A 27,003-nucleotide genomic window follows, 5' to 3' on the forward strand; every position below is an offset into this window, starting at 1 on the left:
TCAATTTATTTAAATACATGCATAATAAAGGCTCAGATTTTTGATTTTAATGTAATGTTTGAGTGATTAATTGAATTGTTTATAAAATTGAAAGCAACCTCCGGCAGAAGTAATAAATGTTTATTTTAACAGATCTTTGAAAATCATATTAATATTTCAAGCAATGTTTTTTAATTGAAAAAAAATGATTGCAAAACCTTTTCTCCAAAATTAATTCCTAAATATTTGAATTAATTATAGACTTGGTATCACCTTAAAGCGTTAATAAGCTTAGGAGAATTAACCGAATGTCAGGCGACTACGATGAAATCTGAATACTATATTCAATTAGTGATAATTTTGATCTACTAAACATTAACATTAATCCATGTATTTAATATGTTTGAGGAGCTTTTTCTTAAAACATTTTTGAGAAAAAAAATAAATCCGATCACTCAGATTGAGAGGTTTAGAGTAATCTGACTCGTTTTTGTCGATTTTGCTTCTTAATTATCTTATTCTGGTTTTAATTTAATCGATACAAAAATCGGATGAAATTGAGAAACTCGAAGGAGATCCTGATACAGAAGTATTACAATTCAGATAGTATGACGAATACAGATAATTTTTATATATGAGATCAAAAGTTAATTCTTGATTTCTTATCAAAAATATTTTATTTATCTCTAAATTATTGAACACATGTATTTTATAATTTGCTGTACCTACTTTAACTCGAATTTTATGTAATTAATTAAAGAGATGTTAAAAAATATTATAAATTTTGATAAATATATCAAAATTCAAATTTACATTTAATCTCTAAATATAATCAACATGAAACACATATTTATGTCAATCATATATTCATACGACCTAGTTTTTATCAAAATTTTATATAAATGTTCAAAAATTAAATGTAAACTATATGTATCATTCTGTATGATTTGATTAGCTAATATATAGTTGAATCGCCTTTTTTACAATTTATTTTTTTCTCTTTGTATTTCTATTAAAAATATTATTGTGATGTAACCTACGAATATAATTGATTGTAAATTTAAGACTTATATTCAAGAATAAATTAATTTCATAAAAATTTGAAAGAATAATTTTTTTCGTTTTGACGGATTTGCTGTGATCGATGCATGATGATGAGCATGGACAATGATGTCTTAGATTGTTTTGTTCTGTTTTTGAGTTTTAGAACAGGGGACAATCATATGCAATCAACTTTTTAATAAACGATAAAAGTTTGACCAATAAGAAACGATAAAAAAAAAAGAAACTGGAAAAAAAATTAATATGACAATGCCTTCTCCCACTGATTTAATAGTGTGTGGAGGTACTGTCAGAATCACATACCTCCTAAGTCAGACAGATTACTCGTGCATATATGATGGCTATACAGTCTCCAACAACAAGCCCTGTATTGTAAAACAGTATAAATTTTCAATTGATGAGCCTGCCTTAAAGCGGGAAATTGAATTATTTAAGAACAATAAAGAAGAATTCTTCCCTACATTAATTGCAGGACCATCAGTTGAGAAGGATGGCGTTTTTGCAGCGTTTTCGATTTACCAAGGACAAATGTTGAACATGATGATCGAAAACACATCCTGCCTTAATGCCTTCGAAGTCATAAATGTTCTTATACAGACATATCGCATGATAAAATACCTTGCAGGAAAAAGATATGCGATATTTAAACTATCTCCCAATATTATCAGGTATGACCCAACAAAACCTCACATACAGTTCTTGGAAGCCATTGATTTGCATGATGTTACCAAGGAAACCCTTGATGAAAAGTTGATAGATTCTTTGACTGCCGTCCGAAGCTTAATTCAGAAAGCAATTCCTTGGATGGTTGAGCAGGACTGCGAAGATAAATGGCTCAGCAACGAGGAGAGAATGTTGAACGGATTTTATCGTCAACTACGCGATGAACCATTGAAAACACTCAAAAACCCTATGATGAAGCAAGATCCAAAGCCTATTTCTATTACAGAGGAGCTTGATGCATTGGCTAACAACGCTCTCTATGCATATTAATATAATAATATTTTTGTATTGTTTAATTTTTATTTTGTTATCAATAAATGCTATGTTTTAATTTCATATATACATGGCACGATGGGCGCTACTTTTTTGGCGCCAGCGGCGCCGCCCGCGCCTCCGGTGGCTCCCACTGGTGGGGAGGAGACGATATAAAAAGATATAAATTTTACTAAAAAAATTGAATTTTGGAAATTCTTTTGATATTTTTGAATGATTTACGAAGAGATTGAACACATTTTGTACTATGAAATATCGTTATTAATAAATTTACTTCTTAAACATCTATTAAAATCGCAATTTTGAATATTTTTATGATTTTTTTGACCCGATCACTTGCGCCCGCGCCCACTGGGAGGGGTGCTTGTAAAGTATTCAAAAATCAATGTAAACATTTCAATTTTTGCTCCCACCTCCCATTGGGAGGGGGGCATATATCTTGTAGCGTTCAAGTTCAAGTGATGAAAGTGCATAAGAAAGCTCCTTAATCATACCGATAGAAACAGCATTAGGGGCGCCAAATGGCGCTCGGTGATGTTTCCCATAAAAGCTTAATTTCAGGTATCCATAATCATAACCTGTCAGACGCAATAATTCATTAGCACACAATCATCGTTTCTCAATCAAGAAACGAAACGCACGATTGATTATGCTGGCCATTAAATTTTCATATCAAATAATTTACTACTTCAAGAAAAATTAAAGACTATCATCAACCAAAGCTTAAAATTCTCAGTGTTTACAACTCTCATACTTCGAATATGCATATTTCCAAAATAGCATGAAAATTTTTTCATTTGAGCTCATTTTCTTTTGTTCTATTAACTAATACATGCAGTACAAGCTTGTTATACGTATACTTAATAAGTAAGGTCTTAAGGGAAATAATAAAAAAGAATTTTGCTATTAATTATATTAAACAATATTTATTTGTAATTTCGTGATAATTATATTTCTTATTACAAAGTAAAGGTATTTGATATAATGTTTGCCTTACAAAAATGTTTCCTTTGTCTTGCCACCATAGGTATTCTATTTTGTCACTTTTTGCGCCCGCCGTGCCATGTATAATTTCATATCTTATATCCAATTTTCTATTAATGAAAACTTCTTGGTAATTCCAATTGTTCCAAGAAATTCAAATATTAGAACATTAAATCGAGCACAAACAACATGTAAGAATGGATTCTAAATTAGTCTAGATATTTGACGACTTCAGAACACTCTTCAGAAAAAAATGAGTAGGTGACAAAAGTGCATACTCTTAAACAACCGTCGGATTTCCGGGTGAAATCGTGACACACTTTCGTCTTTCGTAGGCAGTGGTGGTTGTTACAAAAGGTAACTTCGAATGTAGCGTGAAATCTGCAAAAAAAATTCTGAAATTTGAATGGAGAACACAAAAATTGAATAGTTTACGTCAATAAAAAAGAGAAAAATGAAGCCAATGTGTCTCGAACCTAGGACTTAGAGCAGCAATCCCACTGTTTATCCCATTACACTACATGCATCTCTCACCTCAGTGAATGAGATCAACTATATGATAACTTTTTCCCCATTATATTCTTGTGGAAAAGTGACAAATAGCAACTTTGACCCTCTCTCAGAAAAAAATACAGACATTTTATCGCACGCTCAATATCTCCCCATATATTATTCCAATCCAATTTTTTTGAAAGGTTCCCAAAGCCAAAAATGAACTCTGCACATGACAAAAGAGGTCATGCGAAAATTTAATCAGAGAGTAGATTCACCTATCTAAATTTCTCTCTATATCTCATGAGGGATGGGAAGATTTCTTTGATTCAACAATTGATTACACACCATACACAAATGAAAGTAAAATACTCGAAATTCGTTCAACAAAAAATTATTACATCTCTCTTTGTCTCTTTATTTGCCTTAACCAAACAGGCGCAGTTCGTATCACGGACTGCACTGACGACGGCCTCAAATTCCTCATTGAAATAAGTTCATTTGACAGATGTAAGCACTCGAGTCTTCAAGGTGGCTCTTTATACATAAATTGTCAGGGTGAGTCCATTCAAGATAGAATCTGCAGTATTGGTTCAAAAACGCCACAACCAGGTGCTTATTGCTTTATCGAAGTTTCAGCGTATTCTCCATTTAGAAATTTTATCTTTGATTCAACTATAACTTTGAGCGGAAACGAAATTGAGGAGGAACACAGTAATATGGATTTACTTGATGGTGAAATTAATATGAAATCAATAAATATTTCATATTCAAAATTAGATTACTCGAGTTTCTACTATGCTAAAACTGAATCCAACTCAAACGTGACGATGTCAACGTTTTCAAACTGCACGACTCTAATTTCAAGTGGTGCCAACTGTGCAGCATATCATCAAGCAGAGCTTGATTCAGCTGAATTTAAAATTCTATTTTGTAATTACATCGAAAATGAAGGAAATATCTTAATTTTGAGTATATATGATCTTTATATTATGAATTGTAGTTTTTATAAAAATAACATCATATCCACGTATTTCTATGCAGCAAGTCGGATTTATGTTCAAGGAAGTTATTTAGATGTTTCAGATCCAGGAACGGAAGGACATGTTACAATTTCAGAGAATATTAATTCATTATATCCAGAAAATTATCATTTGTCTTCTTATAAATGTTCAAAAGCACCTAAATTTTCAGAAAATAAAGAAAATGTTTACAAAATTATAGTTAACCATAAACAAAATATATCACTCAAATATACGTTTTTTTGTTCATCATTCTTTTAAATATTTTTTTATATTATTCATAAATTATCTAATTTACAGCATATTGAAGTACTTTTGCGAAGACATTGTCATTGTTACGAGAAAATGGAGCTATTCATTGTGAATTAATAATGGAATTTCATTTTATGAATAAATTGCATGAAATGGTCAAATATAAGATCAAATATTTTCTTTGACAGCATATAAAATGTTCATATATCTTTCCAAAAAGTTCATTGTTTGCAATTCTTTATCATTGTTTGTCATTTGGTCGGACCCCCTATCATTCCCTCCCCCACAATATTGATAAAACCCCTTTTAAAAAATTTGAATAGGCGTTATCGTTTATGAAAGACAGTTTAGATTTGTTACAAGATAATCATTAAGATTTTTATTAAAATGTGAACACCTACCATATATGACTAGATAGTTTAAAGATGTGATCTTTTTCAAGGAATACTTCTAAAATCATCTCAAAAATTTACGATTTTTTTGTAAACTGCTCGTCAAAAAGCTCAAGTCCGATCATATTTTTGAGTCAACTCATACAATTAATTCTATGAGTTCCTCTCAAATTGGTGTCAAAATCAGACCTGCGCTTTTTGAGACATTCAATTTTAACCTTTATTCCTAAATTAACAAATAAATAAGATATACCTAATAGGGTTCTTTTACAATGCCAAATTCTGCAATTGTCGGCATTTTCAATCTAAATATGCGGGATCGCAATTTCAAAATTCAGCATTTATCTGCTGATTAGGGCGGACATCAGTGAAGGTGGACTGTGTTGGAAAGGATTTCCAGCCCAAAAAGGCTAACTCAAAGCTTTATGACCGCATAGGAAGGCTCCGACGCCTCCATTAAAATATGTAAACTTCTCAAAATTGAGAGACCATTAAAGTATGAGGAATACATTTTGACACTTTACAAAATATAAAAATAAAAAGGCTTGCTTTTTGGTGCCATTTCATTAACCGGTCAAAGTGGAAAGTGTTGAAAATATGATTATATTAGCAATTAGCAGATTCATCTATTATACGAAACCATCTCTATTTCTCACAAGGCGTGGGAAGATTTCTTCAACTCTTCAATTGAACATACACTATACGCAAATGAAAGCAAAAGGCTCGAAGATATTTCACCAAACAGCTATTACATCTCTCTTTGTCTGTTTATTTATCTTAATGAAACAGGCGCAGTTCGCATCTCAGACTATTCATTTAAAAAGCTTAAATTCCTCATTGATACAAGCTCATTTGACAAATGCGAGAACAAGAACCAAATAGGTGGCTCTTTGTTTGTAAGATCTACTAGAGGTGAATGTATTCAAGACCGAGTTTGTAGTTTTGGCTCTAATTTGCTATTGTACGATGGAGCTTATTGCTACATTTGGCTTTCAGATACACCTCCATTTAAGAATTATCTCCTTGATTCAGCAATTGCTTCAACTGGTGATGAAAATCCAGATCAAAACAATAATATTGTTTTGAAAAGAGGCGAAATAAATATGAGATCAATCAATATTTCATATTCAAAACTTTATTACTCGAGTACCTACTGGGTTTATTGCGATTCTAACTCAAACGTAACCTTTTCAACATTTTCAAACAATACAACCACAGAAAATTACTTTGCAGCATGGCATGATGAACCATCTGATTCACTTGAATTTACGATTCATTTTTGTCATTACTTGGAAAATGACTGCAATTTTTTTATTTACAGCCATATTGATCTCTATATCAATAATTGTAGTTTTAATAAAAATAAGATCGGAAGACAGTATTTCGGTACAACTGCCAAACAAATTCGAGTTAAAGGGTGCGATTTTGACATTTCCGATCTTTATATAGAAGATGGAGATGATATAGTAATAACAGAGAATGCAAGTTCAATTTATCCAGAAAATTCTCATTTTCCTAGCACATGTTCAACAGAACTAAAATTCGAAGTTTCAAAAGAAAAAGAAGAAATCAAAGTAAACTATAAACGAAATTATTTTTTTTAATTGCATGCCATTCCTTATTCCTCGATCTTTTAAATAATTTCGGAAACCCTTTTACATATGGCAAAAAATTTTAATAGTTTTTTTTTGAATGTGCACTATATATATCAAATTATCCATTTCTGTTTTATTTGGGTATGAAACATTTGCAATAGCTCTAAAAAAAAAACTGAGTGGAAGGTAAGTGGGCGTATAACACATTTATAAGTTCATAATTCTGAAGCTACTAAAAATCAACATCAATAATAATAAAAAAATTGTTGTTGTTTTTTACTACAAAAAAAGAAAATATAAAAATAAAATTAATCTAAATCATCTAATTCGAGTGATTTCTTAAATCGGTTCCATTCGCGTGAAATGTCGATCTCAGAACTATCACGGAGTTTTTCGTATGTAGTTTCAAGCAAATGCATGAAACTACTATTATCATGGCTGTAAACTTTATTTTCACGCATAAGTCTACGGAAGCTTTCTTTAATAGAATATGCTGAAATAATGTTTCGATTTCTGCACATATGTTCAAAAACTTTCTGCTTCTCAAGTAAACCACCAGAAAAGGCTTCTTGAGCCATATTTTGTTCATTACTTTGTTGTTGATTGTATTGTTTGTTTACTTTTTGATTTTTAAATTCTTCAGAATTGATGAATTCATCATCTGATGATGAAGATGTTGATAAATAATTGATATGCTTTTGTTTGTTTCCATCTTTAAGTTTTTCTTCTTCTTCTGATTCCGATGAATAATATTCCGATGAAGAAAATACTGGATATATAGAATTTCGTTTAATTTCATTGTTTTCAGCATCGAAATATTGATAATCAAATGCTTCTGGTGTTTTCTCTTGTGAAATAAATGATTGCCATTCTAATGAAACATCATCAGGAACTTTAGTATGAATGATAACTAATTTACGAACTAAGCTATCGTAAATTGTTCCTGGATGGTATTTCTTAAGAATGAATGAAAGTAACTGTTCCTGCCATGAATTATTTAGCATTGGAAATACTTTGGTTGACAAATAACCAACAACTGCGGAAAGATCTTCAACATCTGAAAGATATCGTGTTAAATCGCATTGAACACCTGTGAGTAAACAATATTCCATGTAAATACAAATAAAACATGATCTGTTAACATCACTCTTGCAATCCGAATATTCATAGTTCTTCAGTTGCATGCCAAGAGACAAATTCTTGTCCATTGGCATAACCAACAAAATCAAATTCGTCAATGATTGTACGGAATTTGGATTATTCGGGATTAGAGTTTCAATCAATGAAGTTGTGTTGATTGTGAACTTTCCCATCCATCGTTGGTCACAACACAAACCATCACAGCCATCACGGATGTAATCAAAACGTTCATTCTTACAATAAACAACATCACCATACTGATTTATGAAAGTCATCAACTGATAAGCAAATTTTGTTACTGCTTGGTCTGATAACATCATACTTGCATGCTTGAAGAAATATGAAAGTGCATGAATAAGAAAATGAAGAGATGATTCACTAACAAGTTCATAAATCTTAGAGGAGAATAAATTCTTTGAATTTGAAGAATCATTGTTATAAATGAAATTAAATATTTCAATTAAAATTGTTGTACATTCATCACTTCTTTGTGACAAAATAATTCGGATGAAAATGTCTTTCAAATTCGTATTAAATATATAATTGAACTGTTCTTGATTATCTCGTGAATTGTAGTAGCTAAACTCATATCGAAGATCCAAAAGTGGATAAATCTTATTAAATGAATTGGAACAAACAACTTTCTTGAAAATGATTTCCAATCGACTGCTTTGTTCATATCTTGGTGAGAAACACTTCAAAAGTAAGTCATAAAGCTTTAACAAGTTCTCGTCATCACGGACATTCAAATTATACAAGATTTTGCTTGTTTCAAATAATTCACGGAATATTTCTGAATTATTCATTTCCATTGGAATTAACAAATATGAATAAGCTTCAATAAGATTTGTAGCATAAAACTTGATGTTGTTTCCTTCATATGATGAATAGAAATGTCTTGGATCAGTGTGCAATTTATGGATCTTGTCATTAATAGCAGCAAAGACTTTTTTAATGTTTGGCAAAGTCAAATTAGAAGGATGTATATCTTTGTGTTTCAAATCACCTTGATAAACAGAATTATACATTGCAGGAATGGTGTATTGTTCCATGATTGGAGAAATTTGGAGATTATGGAACATATCAATTAATATCTTCTCTGAGATCAATCGGACATCTTCTTCGGAGTAAGTGAGAAGATTAACAAGACAAACTGGATTAGTAATAAAGAACCTCTTAATTTCGCTTTTTCCAGCACGAAGTTTAAGAAGAATATGCAATGTCAAATCAGCCAAAATTCTATTAGAAATTGCTGTTTCGCAGACTTGGTTAAATACTTGTTCACTTTCTGTTGCAATCTCTGCCATGAGACCGTATCCTTCTTCAATGTCTTTCTGGTTAGATGATGACAACAAATAATGCAAAAATTGACTCATTTCGATTTTTCCTTCTTTACAAAGCTTGCAGAAGAGTTTTCCAGCTGCTTGTGTGTTTTCTGTTGACATGAATATACTGTTTGTATATTCAACAAGGGCTTTGTAATCGAAATGATCAACAAACTGAAGAGATTTCAACAAATTTGATATGTTAACATTTTGTAAATAAATTTGTGTTCTTTGTGGAGAATAAATCAACTTAATAATCTCAATGACGTGGTCTGCCAATCCGTAATCATTTGCACTCTTCGGATATTTGACAATGAAATGTTCAATAACAAAACAAACATCAGGAATTTGACGCCAAACAGTGGTTAAAGATGGGAAATTATCAATGAAATTATTGATGATTTGTAATGAAATACTTGGACCAATGAAATCAATTGTTTTCATTGTGAATGTACGCATTGTTTCAAGAATCATAGGAAGTGAACATGACTTGTAAATCTCGAATACTTTTTCGAAATTATTTATAAACAAATCTTCCAAGATTCCTTTACTTTTTTCGTTTGTATCGACGAAATGATTCAAACAATTTGGCATCTTCGCATCATAAGTATTCAAATTGGATCTACAGAAAATGTTGATGAAATATGGTACTGGATTATCAAATGTGTCACAAACGAAATCTAAAAATGATGAACTCAATAAACTTTGAACTCTTAAGAAGAAATCATTTTCTTTATTGATTTCTTCAATTTGTTCTTCTTTGAAATGAACATCGCATTGTGTGTTTTCGCCATCCTTAGTGTAAAACAGTAAATATGCTGATGTACCAGTATCATCAAGATCATCATCATTAAATGAGTCATATTTGTCAAATTCGTCACTTTTTCCAAACGCTTTTTCTTTCAAATTTTTATCTTCAATTGTTGTAACTAAAGTATCATCGAAACTGATCCATTTATTAGGATTAACTCTGACGTATGATGTGTAATGTCCTCCTTGTGCAGTACCGTGATGCATGACAATACCTGTCAAGTTGTATTTGCAAGGATTAGAATTATCCAACATCATTTCTGAAATGTCAATTTCATCAGAAAATTGGAAATTCGAATTTACTTTGATTCTATTGAATGTTTGTAAGTTATATTCGAATCTCTTTAAGTGGAAAACCATGATAGGAGGTGCTGTTTCGATCTTAGCACTCTTTAAAATATCAATTTTCTTATTAAGTTTCTCAGCAAAATGAGATTCAAATCGTTCTGCAACACCAAACAATTTAAATGAATTTTCAATTGTGTTTGTGTTTTTAATTTCCAATTCTATGGAATAAAAATCTTCATTGTTATATGATTCGTATTCTTCCTTTTCGCCTTTGATGATATTACGAATGGAGCCACGGAAATACTTATTGATGTCTTTAGGCATTTGGTCCATCAATATTTGGTAAAACTCATTTGCATCTTGTTGTTCACGAGGATTAATTTTTGTTTTTCCCCATAACCATGTTTCACAAAATGGTGTTGTATCAACAAATTTCTCTTTGGAATAATTCATACGTGCAAATAACATTTGGAGTTCTGATATTCCTGGTTTTAATTCTTCTGTCGTGTTTTCGAAATCATTTACAAAAGTTTTGACTGAAAACAACTGTTGTAAAACAGAATTCATGTAACAAGTTGCACTTAAATTTTTCAGTCCTGATTGTGTTTGAAGTCTTCTTTCATCAGGATTCATACTGAACTTATCAAGTTTAATGTTATTGATATATTCGTTCAAATATGGTTTGTCGTAACCAATGACTTTCAACAAGTTAAATAATGATGCTTGAACAGTTGCATCATCTTTTGTTAATGCAAATTCTAAAACAGTTTTTGATAATTCTTTGTAATCTTGATTTTCATCAACACAACGATTAATCAAATCTGTTAACAAACAACAGATTTGTGATATTGATGTATCATTATCATTTTGTTTGTTTTGAACAAATAATTTGATAAATGTATCAATAAGTTCTCGAATATTAATGTTATCAGAAATATAAGGCAAATTAATGTTCATCATCATGATAATGAATTTATCATTTTCATTGCCTTTATTGACTTCTTCAAGGCAAATTTCGAAGACTTCTTTTCTATCAAGAAGTGACAAAAATCGTGAAATAGAACCCCAGTTTGTCAAATTGCATTTTGAAAGTAACTCAATGATTTTTTCTCTGTTTTTATGAAGAAAAACTTCATTGATTTCTGTTGGTTTGATCTGGTTGATCTTATACATCAAAAGATAACAATTATCCATGTTTTCTGATTGAGAATATGAATTGATGATAATTGGAGCCAAAAGATCAATGTTTTCACTGAATTTCATATCGAAATGTTGTGAAAACAAATTGATAACGTTTGTTGAAATCTTTGGTGATTCCAATTTACCAATTAAAATAGAATAAATAGAAATAGACAACTGTATATAATATTCTTCATTAATAGACATCTGGTTCATTAATATCTCTAATATATAATTAAAAAGAGATTCATTTTCTATGTGTCCTATTAATTCTTCTGTTGCTTCTTCATCAGAGAAAATGGAAATGATTAATCCACAATCAGGAAGAAGATCAAGTAATTCTATACATGAATTTGTTAATTCAACAGAATCACTTTCACTAACAATGTCATATATCTTTTGACTCAAATCATCTTCAACAAAATACAACAAAGGATATTGAGGAATATTAGCTATATTATAATCTTCAACTGCAACAACATGAAAAACTTCTCGATCTGAAACATTTTCCATATTAACATAATTAAAGATAGATTTGTTACTTTTATCTTTCAAAGTAAATAATGATTGCGATCGTTCTAAAATACATGAAACACGTTCCATGATTTCACGTGGTTTTGTTCTTGGATCATAACTTAATTTCATATTTTTCTTTGTTAATTCATCATAAATATTAATAATTCTTTCACCATATCTTTGTATTTTCTTGTGTGGTTGTATCTCGAAATCTTCTGGTCTAAAGATACTGTTCATGCCAAGAAAATCTTTGATTAAAACAACACCACGAAGTTTTTCTTTCGATGTTTCACACATTGACAAAATTTCATTTGAATATTGAACAGTTGATTTTTTGTCAATAGAACTTGATAACAATTGTAATAATTTCTTTTGTGCTAATTCAGACACTGATTCGTCAATACAATAAAAGTATATATCATGTATTAATTCCAAATATTTAATTGGGAATTTTGTTAATTCAAATTCTTTTGGAAAAGAAATGCTTTTGTTGCTATCATATTTAGATATTAATACATAATTCTTGTATGCGTAAATAAGAACGTATTGGATACATAATTTAGCTAATGCTTCAGATGCATGCACTTTATCTTGTTTTAATAATATTTCACCAAGTTTTTCATAGCATTCCGTTGTAATACTTGTAGAAATGTTTGTTATCATTCCTTCTAAAAATGACCAAATATTGTCTTCGAAACCGAATTGTTCAAATTTAGAAAGCATTGATTCATCAATGACATGTATCTTCTTGCAATAAGAAAGAATAACACGAATGAAATGTGTTTTATTGATCTTCTTATCATGTACTAATGAAATGATATGATCAATGAAATCAAATGGTAAAAACTTATCAAAATTATATGAAATATCTAATATCTTACTAAATATATCAGCAATGTCTGATTGATGGGGACCTTCGATGCATTCAAGACCAACATTAATTAAATTAGACTTGTAGATCTCAGAAATGGAATAATCAATCATTTTACAGACAGAATTAGAGAAACTTTCGCATTCCAAATTCAATAATAATTTGTAAATAAACAATGATAATTCCATGTTCGAACTTGAAGTGTTAAACATCGTTTGGATGAGGAAATCAAGAGTATCTACTGAGATGTCTTTACTTGCTTCAACAATGAACTTCTCAGCTTCGGAATTACTCAGTTCGTTGATACCTTTTGATACAATTTTCATCATCAATGGTTTCTTGGAACTGTGTGCATGCAAACTGGCATCCCATAGCTTGTACAAACTATCTGGAGTAAGAATTGAAATGTAAACTGTTTCTAATGCTTTTAATAATTCAGAATGTAAATCTTCTGACGCCAAAAAGTCAATGAGCTTTGTATTCTCCTTCCATTTCTGATACTGTGCACGAGATGTACCTGTAGAGTTTTCGCAAATAGAGAGAATTGTTGCTCCGTGCATTTGAATATTAACTTTTCTTGAGTAAATGCATTTTTCTGCATATTGAAGTATTTTCTCGAAGAAGTTATCAACATTGGGAGCGAAGGGAGCTATTCCAAGTGAATAAATGATGGCATAATTAAGTTTTGAATTATCTGGTTCGACTTTATCGATAAATTGTACGAAATGGTTTAATGTAAAACTAACTGTTGCATCTTCGTTGGTAAATGGTGATAAAATGTTCTCAAATATTTTATAATAAAAATAAAAATGATTCACTGTGACATCATCACGTAAACAACGTTCATTCATCTTAGTAAACCATTCTTCCTTCTTTAGCTGCTCTATTATTGTACTTAAAGGTGCATATGTTGTATTTGTTGAATAAAATAAATTTGAGCAATCAAAAACAAATGAAATTTTCTCGAAATCATCTAGCTTATCTGTGCAAAAGTAATGCGCAGCTAAATTTGAAACTGCAACTATCATGCTGCAGATTACGTCGATTTCATCTGCAGTTACTATACGAAAATTAAGAACTTTTCGAGTTATTTGCGGTACAAATTCTGATGTGAATTGTTGAGTATGTTGTTCGAGAATACCTAATAGTTTTCCGTGAGAAATAATTTCATTAATAAGTCGTATGAAATCAGGGATCAAATATTGGTAATCATTGCCTGGGATCGCTGATGCGTCGAAAACAAAGCACCATGTTGCAAAATCTTCGCTTGGATCCATAAAAAACTTAGGAACTAAAAAATTTTGACGAAAAAAAAATCACTTGAGAAGAAAATTATGACATAATCGGCTGTTTACTATATTTATGATCAGTGTCTTATGAATTTGTTGTATCCTCAATAAACTATCCATTAATACTGTGAATGTTTAATAAATTATTTTCAATTATTCAAAATGGATCTCATGGACAGACAATAATAACCGCAATTGCATAGACAATACGCGGGTAGACTTGTATGAGCTAAATAAAGATTATTAATCATGAATTTTATTCAATTCATTCTGGTACTTCATTCAGAGTAGGTTGTGTAATATAATGTAAATCAGAAGCAGTATTATTCAGCTAAACCTTCTATGTTTCATTCTTAAATTTTCTTACCAATAAAGGGTGCTTGAGTATTTTAAGTGGTATGATTTTTTACTATGTCATTATCCTTCATTGGAACTCGAGTAATAAAGGAATTGATTATCGAAAAAATGGCACATTTAAAACTGAAAACAATACTATTCCCAGATTGTTGTGTCGATGGATTTCTATTATATCGGATTCGATCGCCCATTGGCCCGGTATTGTGTAATCAATGAAAAAATGTCTAATTGAAATGGAATTCTTTTCATAGATTACAGATACCAACAGCACTATAATCCTTTTTCATTCTAAAATCGGTACGTAAAAAAATCAATGGAATTTTTTGGCGAAATTATTTTTATAAATTGAGCCTTGATTTCAGAAATGACTTACGGTTTAATACAAAAGTGTGGTCACTATTTTAAAGTTATGTATCAATACCATATTCAGTAAATTCTATTAAATTATTTCATATGTTTGAAGGTTTACAAGTAATTGAATACTTTCACAAAAATCCAAAATGACCGAGCCTCGCGAGTCTACGCCAACATCAGTTTTACCAAAGCTGATCGCAGTGCTTAGTTTTTCATCTCTATGCCCAATAGCATTCGTATTACTGTACAAAATGGCTACAAAAACATATCATTCTACACTTTTACACATTTGCCTTTACTGCTCAGGATCCACACTCCTTCTCCCAGCATTAATATTCTTTTTCCGTATGTACCAAAACCTTTTAGTTCCTAAGAACATTTTGCCAGCAATTCCTGAAGATGAACTCTCAGAAGTGTAATTATTGTTTTCTTGTTTGTTTGTATTTTAATATTAATAAATAATATAGATTTCGTTACGTGCAATTACTGTTACCGGATCAATTTTTTTTTATCATTGCCGTTTTTGGCAGAAGAACAAAATGGTGCATTTAATAAACCCAATTGGAACTACATGATTTTGATAGATATCAAACTCATTATCTCTCATTTGAGTTGGAAAATTTATTTTGGATTGAGTATGATGCTCACTGTCTTCGCAACCAATAATCTCTAAAAACATGAAAAGTATCGATACGAACTGTTAATAGAAACAGAATGTGAAAATTATATGTTTTCATATTTTCAATTCCAATTGAGTCATTTTAGGAGTAAGCTGAAATCTTCTACAGCTTAAATGAAATTTATATTCCTGATGTCGGTCAAATATATGCAATTATTAGATGCATTTGATATTGATTCTTATGAATTATCAATTTGTAAGACAGCATATAATCATAAAAAATCTTGTCAAACTTAAAGATAGATTTTCAAAGTAATCGATGGTAATTTTTAAAATCCCAAATTTGTTTTGGCTAAATATTGTTTTTTTCTGAGTTGATCACAAAAACATTCATTCAATAAATTCTTTGGCATACTTAAATTCTTAGAATGAAGGGTTATTTTGTGAAAATTTCAAATCTGAAAAATCAACACGTGGAATTCGATTTCTTCCATTATCGTTTCATTATATTCATGGTAAATAGTATTGCTATCATGTTTATTTCGTTTAAAAAAGTCTTAACGGACGGCATTCAATTAATTGATAAGTACGATATGATACGTTATTAATCACAACTCTTCATGGTTCGTGAAATCGTTCACATCCAAGCTGGACAGTGCGGTAACCAAATTGGTGCCAAGTTCTGGGAAGTCATCTCCGACGAACACGGCATTGACCCAACAGGCTCCTACCACGGCGACTCCGATCTTCAACTCGAGCGCATCAACGTTTACTACAACGAAGCCACAGGCGGCAAGTACGTCCCACGTGCTATCCTTGTCGACCTTGAACCAGGCACAATGGACTCCGTCCGTGCCGGCCAGTTCGGTCAGCTTTTCCGCCCAGATAACTTCGTCTTCGGCCAATCCGGTGCTGGTAACAACTGGGCTAAGGGCTACTACACAGAAGGCCAGGAACTTTGCGAATCCATCCTCGATGTCATCCGTAAGGAAGCTGAATCCTGCGACTGCCTTCAGGGCTTCCAGCTTGTCCACTCCCTCGGCGGTGGCACAGGCGCTGGTCTCGGCACACTCCTTCTCAACAAGCTCCGTGAAGAGTACCCAGATCGTATCCTCTCCACATACTCCATCGTCCCATCTCCAAAGGTTTCTGATACAGTCGTCGAGCCATACAACTGCACACTCTCCGTCCACCAGCTCGTCGAGTCTGCTGATGAAGTTTTCTGCATTGATAACGAAGCTCTTTACGATATCTGCTTCCGTACACTCAAGCTCACAACACCAACATACGGCGATCTTAACCACCTTGTTTCCATGGTTATGTCCGGCACAACATGCGCTCTCCGCTTCCCAGGTCAGCTCAACTCCGACCTTCGTAAGCTCGCTGTCAACCTTGTTCCATTCCCACGTCTCCACTTCTTCATCGTTGGCTTCGCTCCACTCACATCCCGTGGCTCCCAGCAGTACCGCGCTCTTACAGTCCCAGAGCTCACATCCCAGCTTTTCGATAACAAGAACATGATGGCTGCTTGCGATCCACGCCGTGGTGTCTACCTTACAGCCTCCGCTCACTTCCGTGGCCGTATGTCATCTAAGGAAGTCGATGAGCAGATGCTTAACATCCAGGCTCGTAACACATCCTACTTCGTCGAGTGGATCCCATCCAACGTCAAGTCCGCTATCTGCGATATCCCACCACGTGGTCTCAAGATGGCTGCTACATTCATCGGCAACACAACAGCCTTCCGTGAACTCTTCACTCGTGTCGACTCCCAATTCCAGAAGATGTACGCTCGCCGTGCTTTCATCCACTGGTACGTCAACGAAGGCCTTGAAACAGTCGAATTCGATGAAGCTCGCTCCAACATGACAGATCTCATCCAGGAGTACGAAATGTACGAAACAGCTGGCGTCGAAGAACAGGGCGAAGGCGAAGAAGATGAGGAAGGTGAAGCCGCCGCTTAAGCAAATTACCAAGAAATTTTTATCACAAAAATAATTTTTTTTCTTCTTTCTAAAATGCAAAATTGAGATACTTCTATGTCTGATTATTAAAGTTTCGAAGCCAAATAAGCAATTTATTTTGTCATGATGAGAGAAAGAATGATGTCTTTTCTCCTCCAATTGTGCAATTTAATTTTGAACAAATTCCTAATATTGTTCTATGCTGTGGAGCTTTCTTACTTGAATCAAAGTGTCCTTGACTTCTTGCAATTGATATATGCATAATTTCGTCATCAAATTTTTCTAAAAATGTAGGATTATATGAATCAACAAGTTTATCAAACTTATTTTTTATATTTGTCATTTCGTCACAATTTCTAATATTAAGTGCATAGAAAACAGATGAATTTGAGGAATCATCCAAGAAAACTCCATTTTCAAAAGTAAAGCACTGTCTATTAATGGTTTTAGAAAAGTTTTCACATGATTTCTTAAATGCTTTAACTTGGAAATATTTCAAAGAAAACAATGGAGATAATGAAACATGCAATTTTTGATCTTTAGATGAATCAAATAGAGGAATAAATCCTTCCGGAACTACTAAATAGCTTTCATCTATCTCAATTTCTAAGCAGACGTGTGTTACCCATTGACCCTGCTTATGGGGAAAATGACGAATACTCATATTGTCACTTTTTTCCTTTTCAACATCGAATATTACTGATTTTACCTTCTTTTCCAGCTTTGCATAAACCAAAGATGGCTAGTATGGAATTCTGAGAGAATATGAACATGAATTGCACTGAATCTGTTCATTTAAATTAAGAGTTGAGATATTGTATGTTAAATGATGTTTTCTTATTATTTCTCATTCCATATGATGGTGCTATCATTAATTGTGCAGGTTATTGACATATACAAACCCAATTCTCTCTTCAAAGAAAATAATCTATTAATCCAACTTTATGAAATAAAACTTATCTTCGAAAGCTTGAGAAAGCTCGTTTCGATATTAAGAGTCAAAAATTTGCTGACATCGCTAAGGTTAAACTGAGTCGATATTTTTGTTGATATATTCTTATTAAAAACTTGACTTTTCCATATAAATATGCATTTGATAAGTAATAATAGCATAAATATTGACTCATATATTTGCTTAGTCATTAAATTTTATGGAGAACGAGAAAATTATCAAACTCTTTGGGTTTGATATAACCAAATTCTCAAAGGTAACAATATTCTTTATTGGTGTTATTGGTATTTTACTCTCATTTCTTGTTCAAGGCACCTCTCAAGAAAAACTTTATTCAAAATATGATTACAAAGAGACAATTTTCTTCACATTCAATCAATTCTTTTGCTATTTTCTATTATCGTCAAGATATGTCATTAGATTATTGCTTAAAAAGGAAAAATTACATGCAAGTGTGAAATATTACGCTTTTGTTTCATTTATCTTGCTTGGATCAATGCTATTATCGAATTTATCTGTTGAAAGACTCGCTTATTCTACGGCTGTTCTCTTTAAATCATCAAAATTAATTCCCGTTATGATAGGATCAATGATTTTCCTTCGAAAGAAGTATAATGTCTATGAAATACTATCTGTACTACTCGTTGTTGGTGGTTTATATGGTATTTCAATGAGTGACAAAAAAGCCAAAAATAAATTTGATCCAATTGGTGTTGTATTAATGACAATATCACTTTCGTGTGACACCATTTCGTCAAATCTACAAGAAAAAGCTCTTGACCAGTATAATGCGCCCCAAGATGAAGTTATTTCAATGATGTACGCGATTGGCTCCGGATATTTGTTCTTATTAAGCCTATTTACAGGCCAATTCCAAAAAGGTGTAACATTATGCTATCATCATCCAGATATGATCTTCTACTTATTATCTTTTGGATTTTTAGGTGGAATTGGTGTAAATTTCGTATATCTTATAATGAAAGCGTTTGGGTCATTAGTAACTGTTATGGTTACATCATGTAGAAAAGCATTAACCTTTAGTTTGAGCTTTATTTTGTTCCCAGACAAAAGATTTACAAGATTCCATTTATTATCTGTAATTGCGATTGCAACTGGTGTATCAATGAACTACTACGGTAAATCCCTCCATAAGAAGACAAATATTAAAGCATTTCAGGATATTGAAGACAAACAAGAAAATCCAAACGATCAAGCTTAACCATGTTTATAATAAAATACTATCTTTATCAAATATTTATTTAATACAACAATATAATAAAATTACAAATATATCTAACAGCAACCTTTCTTTGGTTCATCATCAGTAACTGTAAGTTTCCTTCCAGTAATATCCGTGCTATTCTTATCAAGCTTTCTTATAACTTCGGAAGCAATTCTGGAAAATGCCTCTCGAACATTTTGTCCAGTTTTTGCTGATGTTTCTATGTAATGTAATCCGCGTGAATCTGCGAAATTTTGTGCATCTGCTAGTGAAATCAATCTTTGATCAGGAATATCGCATTTATTACCAATTAGCATAATTTCTGCATCTTGACAACATAATGTTCTAGCATCATTTAGCCACCCTCCAATTTCTTCGAATGATTCTTTATCTGTAAGAGAAAAAACAAGTAAAACGCCTATTGCATTTCTAAAATATGCTCGAGAAATAGATCGAAATCTTTCTTGGCCTGCAGTATCCCATATTTGTATCGGAATTTCTTTTCCGTCGACATCAACTTTTGTTGAATCAAATTCAACTCCAGTTGTTGATAGTGTATTTTCTCTGAATTCATTCTCTGTCATGCGCTTCATGATGCATGTTTTTCCCACACCAGTTGACCCGATTACAATAAATTTGAAGAAATCAACATTTTCTACCATTTTTATAAGAAAGATATCTTCGTAAAAGTGACAAAAATCAATAATCAACTAGTAAACTCTAACAGCATCAAAAGGTACATTCACTAGGCGATAACAGCAAAATGGGACAAAAAATAAGATAAATAGCACCCCTATATAGTGGACCAAAAAAAATTTGTTATGGGTCCATTATAAATTCCATTATAAATTCAAATTTCAGTTTTTTTTTTGCAGATTTCACGCTAATTTCGAAGTTACCTTTTGTAACAACTACCACCGCCTACCAAAGTGTGTCGCGATTTTACCAGGTAACCCGACTTTGTTTAAGAGTAAGCACTTTTGTCATCTACTCGACTTTCCACAAATTGTGAGTAGATTGACGATACAAACGGTTTGGTCGGAGAACCCTCTTAAATTTTATTTTGGTAGAATGCTGTTTTACCTATTTTCATATTCATTCTCTGTATGTCCGGAAGGCGAAACTTATGAAATTCCAAGCGGCACAACATCAATTGAAGCAAGTGCATTTTCTGGATGTTCTAGTCTCACAGGTATAACTAGGGTTGTTAAAAATATCAAAAATTAGCGTTTTGAAGACACCATGGTGTCTTATAATTTTCCCTTCCTTATTGGCGTGTAGAAATAAATGCGCCAATAGATTGAAGAAGAAGAATTGTTTTTCTCTTAATGAACTTTAATCCTTTTGATATAAGAATATTAAAAACATTAATATAATTTCGATTTCGGAAATTAAATTTCCAAATTTTTTGTCGATTTCGGAAATAACAGGATCCCGCATCCAACACGCAACAACAAAACAAAAACACACTTTTTGGTTCTTTCATTGTTTTAATCGTAATTTATGTAATACATGATTTGGATAAATTTTACAAAAATAGAACCTATATTATATTCTTTTCAAAGATTCTTGCAAATCATCAAAAATAATTGTATTTTAAAAAACGATCAAATTATCCTTTCATTATTTTAAACTTAAATTAGTTTTTATGATTGACTAAAGCAATCATATTTTTCATCATTAAATAAACAAAAAATAATATTTGAGAGTTATTTCAAAAAAAACACATTGAATTTATTAATTTGTCTCAATTTCAGTATTATAAATTTTTATAATTTCAATATTTTGAAATACACTTTTTAATATTTCAATATTTATGATATTTCAATGTATTAAGTGGTCTCAAATTGAGCTTCTCAAATATAAGTTGGCCTATTCAAATAATAAAATTAAATAATATTTAAAATAATAAATAAAAGTGATTGAGGTCATAGCAAAACGGCTGTTTCAGTCATTAATTCTTAAAAATAAAAAGGGTAAAAACTAAATACAATGGGTAAAATTCAATAGTGTCTGTGCTATCGTTCAATTTGCAGGTGTCTTTTGAAACCGCAAGACACATTGAATTTTTGAATAGTGTATTATGGTTTGACAGACACCAATGAAAAAAATAAAATGATATTTATTTTAAATATATAAGATCCTTATATAAAATATAAATATTTTATCGTTTTATTTTCTTGTTTTAGAAATGTTTTTTATTGAAAAATCAATAAAACTAACTCCAAAATAAAATTTTTGATTTAAAGACACTATGATGACACCAGGCAAATCTTCCAAGACACCTATCGTCGGGAATCTAACAACCCTAGGTATAACAATTCCTGATACTGTTACATCAATCGGATTTAAAACATTTTATGGATGTTCTAGTTTCACAAGTATAATAATTCCTAATAGTGTTACATCAATTGGAACGAAAGCATTTACTGGATGTTCTAGTCTCACAAGTATAACAATTGGTAATAGTGTTACATCATTTGGACAAGAAGCATTTTCTGAATGTTCTAGTATCACAAGTATAACAATTCCTAATAGCGTTACAACAATTCGAGATTTTGCATTTTCTGGATGTTCTAAACTCACAAGTATAACAATTCCTAATAGCGTTACATCATTAGGAAGCCATGCATTTAGAGGATGTTCTGGTCTCACTAGTATAATAATTCCTGATAGTGTTACATTAATTAGAGGCAGCATATTTTATGGATGTTCTAGTCTCACAAGTATAACAATTCCCAATAGTGTTACATCAATTTACAGCAGTGCATTTTATGGATGTTCTAGTCTCACAAGTATAACAATTCCTGATAGTGTTTTAGATTTTGGGAGCGCTGCATTTCAAGAATGTTCTAAACTAACAAATATAAAAATTGGTAATAATGTTGATTCAATAGGAAGCCTTGCATTTAAAAGATGTTCTAGTCTCACAAATATAACAATTCCTGATAGTGTTACAACAATTGCAAATAGTGCATTTTATGAATGTTCTAAACTCACAAGTATAACAATTGGTAAAAGTGTTACACGCATTGAAGGAAATGCATTTTCTAAGTGTTATAGTCTCACAAGTATAACAATTAAAACTACTAACGATATTACCAGTTCAATAACAACAGATGTATTTCTTAATTGTCCAATTACAGAGTTAATTTATGAAACCACTGGGCTCACTTTTCTTACATATGAGTACTTCAAAGACAAAGTTACATTAATCAAATTCAACATTCCAAAATCAGATTCAAATTCAATGATAAGACTTCAAGAAATCACATCATTACCAACATTGACTCATTTCACCAATCTCAATAAAGTCACCATCGAAAACATAAATGAATTAACAATTCCAGAATCTTTTATTGAAGGAGATAATTTTGAAATCTTAATTACGAATAATATTAAGTCCATTGATCCAAATGCATTCAAAGATTGTTCAATTAACAAATTCACATATCTTGGAACAGATAAACTTGAAAATGATTTCCTTAAAAACGCTAAATCATGCGAAGAAGTAATCACATCTACAAAATATAGTGATAATGAAATTGGTGGAATGACAATCACCCATAAACAATCAGAAGAAAATCCAAATCAGCCAGGTGAAAATCCAAATCAACCAGGAGAAAATCCAAATCAGCCAGGAGAAAATCCAAATCAACCAGGTGAAAATCCAAGTCAACCAGGAGAAAATCCAAGTCAACCAGGAGAAAATCCAAATCAACCAGGAGAAAATCCAAGTCAACCAGGAGAAAATCCAAATCAACCAGGTGAAAATCCAAATCAACCAGGAGAAAATCCAAATCAACCAGGAGAAAATCCAAGCCAGCCGGGCGAAAATACAGATGATCCAAGCAAATCCAAGGAAAATAAAGCTATTAAAGGAGGTGAAATTGCTGGTATAATAATTGGAAGCCTTATAGGAATCTGTCTCGTTGTAGCAATTTGTTTTGGAGTTTATTATTATTTTATGCGTATCAAACCGAAAAATAAAAATGATGATAATGAAGGCAACCAAGAAGATACGATAGCAAATGGCACCAATGAAGTAACTAATGAAAATGTTTTGGCAACATTTGATGAACAACCAAATAATGAATCAGATTCCAATGGCTTGGATTCAGCTGAAGTTTAATTTCGAATAATAATAATTTTTTTTATCATTTACTGTGATTGTTGCTTTACTTGTTATTGTAGCTGTTGTATTTAGTGGATAACAATATTATTACCGTTTATAATTCTCATTATCTATTGCTATAGTTTTAGAGATAAAAAGATAAATTTTAATTAATAATTTTATTTTGCATTAAGGATACCCTTACGTGTCAGATTTTTTGCGCATACGAAGAAGTCATGCTAGACATGAGCTATAAACCTGAAATTTTAGCAACATATTTAAAACTTTTTAAACTACAATACACTTTAATATTCAAGAACAAAAATATTCTTTTTAGAAATTACATAATTATTTTATGTGAAATCTATATAAAAACATATTTTGCGAGCGTAACTTTTTTCTTTATAAGCACCTTATATGACTGATAAACTGTGAAGGCACATAATTGTTAATTCATAGAGTTGATATGTTTCCAAAATTGAGAGGAAATTTGAAAATTGAATACCCTTTCAATTCAATTTTCAAAAGATATCAGCTCCTTCAATAATTGAAGGACGATTTTGATCATTTGCTCTTAAAACAAGTATGCCATGGAGAAAAAAGTTACGCTCGCAAATCTGAAATATAACTATCATATAAAAAAATTAAATTTCTAATTTTTTACTCTATAGATATTATTGGCCACTTGTGTAATGCATAAAAGTTTATGTCATATGCATACATTTGGAAGTATGGGAGACGAGGGAAATTACTTCTATGAGGCACTAGGATTTTTAAAAATTTCTCTATCGGACTCACCATTCAATTTCTCGAAAATTAAAAAAAAATCAATAATAGCTAAAATGTATTATGCATAACAAATTTAATGTTACACGGTATTTTTGAACTTCATGACATGAATTTTCTTTATATTTTTTTTTTTTTTTGGATTTTCTATGATTTATGCGATAGGCTGGAACAACATTGTAAGTGCAATGATATCATTTATAGAGAAATCTAAAATTTCAGCATTCAGAACTCGCAACCACAAAATATTCATTTGCTAAGTAAGTAAAGTTGATTAAGTTCGACACTTAGCTTTTATACGTAAAACCAAGTGTGTATTGTTATTTCTTGTTAAATTATTGAGAAAAAAATAAATTGTAAGAGAAACGATACTGATTATTGAAATAATATTGGGTAGCTGCAGATTTCTTCATTAACATGCCGGAAATTTGTTAATCTGGTTTCTATCATAAAATCTGTCGAAGAATCTAAAACGGAGATATGAAATAGAGATCATGTAAATCTAGAGTATCCTGTCAGAAAAATAGACTAAGCATGTAACCCTTTTGGTCATAAACACTTTTTACCACTTAGTCATACAGATGATCATTAAATTTAAACGAGCACTTTTTGTCAGAATTTATTCTTTTACAAAGACAGAAGATTTTAGTATTATTTAATATTAGTGCTGTAGCAAAATTCAAAAAACGGTGAAAATTCAGTGAATTTGTGAATTCACATTTTTTTCGACATTTTTCTTGATATATCCATGCACATTAAGAACACAGCTTTGATACGCTTAAAAAAGCATATTTCATATGAAATTGTTAAAGAAATAAACAATTTATATAAAAATTGCACTTATGGGCAGTTTAGATATATAATTTATATATAACATATATACAAATCCATAGACAAAGTGCAATAACTACAATGTTGTAGAAAATTACAGCAGAAATACTGACTTTTTGAAGGATAATAAGAATTCTTCTAAATGTTGTATTTTATAATTTGATTGATTTTTTTTACTATTTCATTAATCTTTTATGAATAATAATTATTTTTAATATATGTGCTATTAAAATTTCAAATTTTGACTAATATATCTAAGTTATCTGAACGAAACATTTAGAAATATCATACTTACATTGAAATAGCAAGTAGAGCATATTAATAGCAAGTTTCTTGGCTTTATATCTATCATCTATTGTTGTTTGATCAAACAAAATTCACTCTATTATATGGTGTCAATTAATTAAAACAATTTTTAATAGTTATTTATTTAGTGCGAATAAGTGCAAACTCATAAATGAATAACTTAATAGTAGAAATGAATTATCTGATATAAATCTCACATTTTGTCCATCAGAAATACTTTAATTGCATACGAACTATTAGTAATACGTCTGGAGTGTCAATTAATAACAATCCCACAACAAGTAAAATTCAGATTTTTATTAAACTTATTTTTTCCTAAAAGTTTTCTCAAATTACTATATATACATATGTGGATAAAATAATAGTAATATTGTATAAAATTAGATAATTTTTTTTATTTGAGAACCTCTCAAAAGTTCATTCAATTTATCAATTGTTTCAGTTTGATGTATATTCATTTCTGGAGCCTAAAACTTTAGCAATCATGACAATATCATATTCTCTTTCTAACTACGCAATGTAAGGGTATCCTTAATTAATAAAATAGTGGTAATTATAAATTATTTCATCAGAAATTGTTTCATGCGAATAGTTGAATTTTTCACGTATTTGATTGCTTCAAGTGGTGTCAAGCCATAATTACTTTTTTGGTTTGAATCAGCACCATGTTTCATAAGGCCTTCGGCTGAATCCGGTGAATTTGATTCAACGGCAAGATAAAGTGGGCCGTTATCGGTTTCATTAATTTTTACGCCATGCTCAAGGAGGAGATTAATAAGCTCCTTATTATTTTTAGTGACTGCATAAAAAAGTGGAGTAAAACCAGTATTATCCTTTGCATTCAAATCTATATGATTATCGATAAGGAGTTTTGTAATTTAAAATTCATTACAAGCGAAATTCCTCATCAATCCGTTAGCTCCTTTTTCGTCCTTTGAATTTGCATCAACACCGAGTTCAATGAATATCTTGACAAGAACAAAATCATCAGCATAACAGGCCGATAAAAATGGAGCTTTACCATCATCTGATCTTTGATTAATGTCGGCCCCCTTTTCAATCAAGAAGAGAGTAGTTTCAGTGCTATTCATGTAGCATGCACAAATAAGTGGCGATTCTCCGTCAGTTTTAGAAACATTTACAATTCCACCACGTTCGACAAGAAGCCTGGCAACTTCAAGGCTATAGCGTAATGAAGTGGTGAACCACCTGTATTATAGAGAGCATTGACGTTTGCACCGTGCCAAGAAGGAGTTTTGCAATTTCGAAATTGTTCTTTTCTGCTGCAAGTTGAAGTGGTGTCCAT

At 31.2% G+C, this 27,003-nt stretch overlaps 10 protein-coding genes across 10 annotated transcripts, besides 2 other annotated features; 5 read left to right on the plus strand and 5 right to left on the minus strand.

The window, feature by feature from the left end:
* Positions 1-1,262: 1,262 nt before the first annotated feature.
* Positions 1,263-2,176, plus strand: TVAGG3_0797640 (protein kinase-like (PK-like) family; the record flags this gene model as incomplete). Its single annotated transcript, XM_001321206.2, has 1 exon — positions 1,285-2,034. One exon carries the CDS (start codon positions 1,285-1,287, stop codon positions 2,032-2,034), a length of 750 nt encoding a protein of 249 aa, XP_001321241.1.
* Positions 2,177-3,276: 1,100 nt separating this feature from the next.
* Positions 3,277-3,306: a mobile genetic element.
* A 1,922-nt stretch (positions 3,307-5,228) lies between these two features.
* Positions 5,229-14,187, minus strand: TVAGG3_0797660 (ubiquitinyl hydrolase protein; the record flags this gene model as incomplete). Its single annotated transcript, XM_001321205.1, has 1 exon — positions 7,083-14,180. One exon carries the CDS (start codon positions 14,178-14,180, stop codon positions 7,083-7,085), a length of 7,098 nt encoding a protein of 2,365 aa, XP_001321240.1.
* An 862-nt stretch (positions 14,188-15,049) lies between these two features.
* On the plus strand, positions 15,050-15,385 carry TVAGG3_0797670 (uncharacterized protein; the record flags this gene model as incomplete). Its single annotated transcript, XM_001321204.1, has 1 exon — positions 15,050-15,322. One exon carries the CDS (start codon positions 15,050-15,052, stop codon positions 15,320-15,322), a length of 273 nt encoding a protein of 90 aa, XP_001321239.1.
* A 746-nt stretch (positions 15,386-16,131) lies between these two features.
* On the plus strand, positions 16,132-17,553 carry TVAGG3_0797680 (tubulin beta 4 chain; the record flags this gene model as incomplete). Its single annotated transcript, XM_001321203.2, has 1 exon — positions 16,143-17,486. One exon carries the CDS (start codon positions 16,143-16,145, stop codon positions 17,484-17,486), a length of 1,344 nt encoding a protein of 447 aa, XP_001321238.2.
* A 54-nt stretch (positions 17,554-17,607) lies between these two features.
* On the minus strand, positions 17,608-18,150 carry TVAGG3_0797690 (cyclic phosphodiesterase domain-containing protein; the record flags this gene model as incomplete). The annotated part of the gene is made up of 1 exon (XM_001321201.1): positions 17,608-18,150. The coding sequence occupies one exon, from the start codon at positions 18,148-18,150 to the stop codon at positions 17,608-17,610; it is 543 nt and encodes a 180-aa protein (XP_001321236.1).
* Positions 18,151-18,648: 498 nt separating this feature from the next.
* Positions 18,649-19,684, plus strand: TVAGG3_0797700 (3'-phosphoadenosine 5'-phosphosulfate transmembrane transporter protein; the record flags this gene model as incomplete). The annotated part of the gene is made up of 1 exon (XM_001321200.1): positions 19,016-19,657. The coding sequence occupies one exon, from the start codon at positions 19,016-19,018 to the stop codon at positions 19,655-19,657; it is 642 nt and encodes a 213-aa protein (XP_001321235.1).
* Positions 19,685-19,731: 47 nt separating this feature from the next.
* TVAGG3_0797710 (regulation of endocytosis) lies at positions 19,732-20,322 on the minus strand (the record flags this gene model as incomplete). The annotated part of the gene is made up of 1 exon (XM_001321199.1): positions 19,732-20,322. One exon carries the CDS (start codon positions 20,320-20,322, stop codon positions 19,732-19,734), a length of 591 nt encoding a protein of 196 aa, XP_001321234.1.
* A 70-nt stretch (positions 20,323-20,392) lies between these two features.
* Positions 20,393-20,478: a mobile genetic element.
* Positions 20,479-21,889: 1,411 nt separating this feature from the next.
* Positions 21,890-24,063, plus strand: TVAGG3_0797730 (putative surface protein; the record flags this gene model as incomplete). Its single annotated transcript, XM_001321198.2, has 1 exon — positions 21,915-23,792. The coding sequence occupies one exon, from the start codon at positions 21,915-21,917 to the stop codon at positions 23,790-23,792; it is 1,878 nt and encodes a 625-aa protein (XP_001321233.2).
* Positions 24,064-26,575: 2,512 nt separating this feature from the next.
* On the minus strand, positions 26,576-26,788 carry TVAGG3_0797740 (spectrin binding; the record flags this gene model as incomplete). Its single annotated transcript, XM_001321197.1, has 1 exon — positions 26,576-26,788. One exon carries the CDS (start codon positions 26,786-26,788, stop codon positions 26,576-26,578), a length of 213 nt encoding a protein of 70 aa, XP_001321232.1.
* Positions 26,789-26,835: 47 nt separating this feature from the next.
* On the minus strand, positions 26,836-27,003 carry TVAGG3_0797750 (uncharacterized protein; the record flags this gene model as incomplete). The annotated part of the gene is made up of 1 exon (XM_001321196.1): positions 26,836-27,003. The coding sequence occupies one exon, from the start codon at positions 27,001-27,003 to the stop codon at positions 26,836-26,838; it is 168 nt and encodes a 55-aa protein (XP_001321231.1).

Source organism: Trichomonas vaginalis, chromosome VI, assembly GCF_026262505.1.
Source record: "Trichomonas vaginalis G3 chromosome VI, whole genome shotgun sequence".
NCBI classification, from domain to species: domain Eukaryota; phylum Parabasalia; order Trichomonadida; family Trichomonadidae; genus Trichomonas; species Trichomonas vaginalis.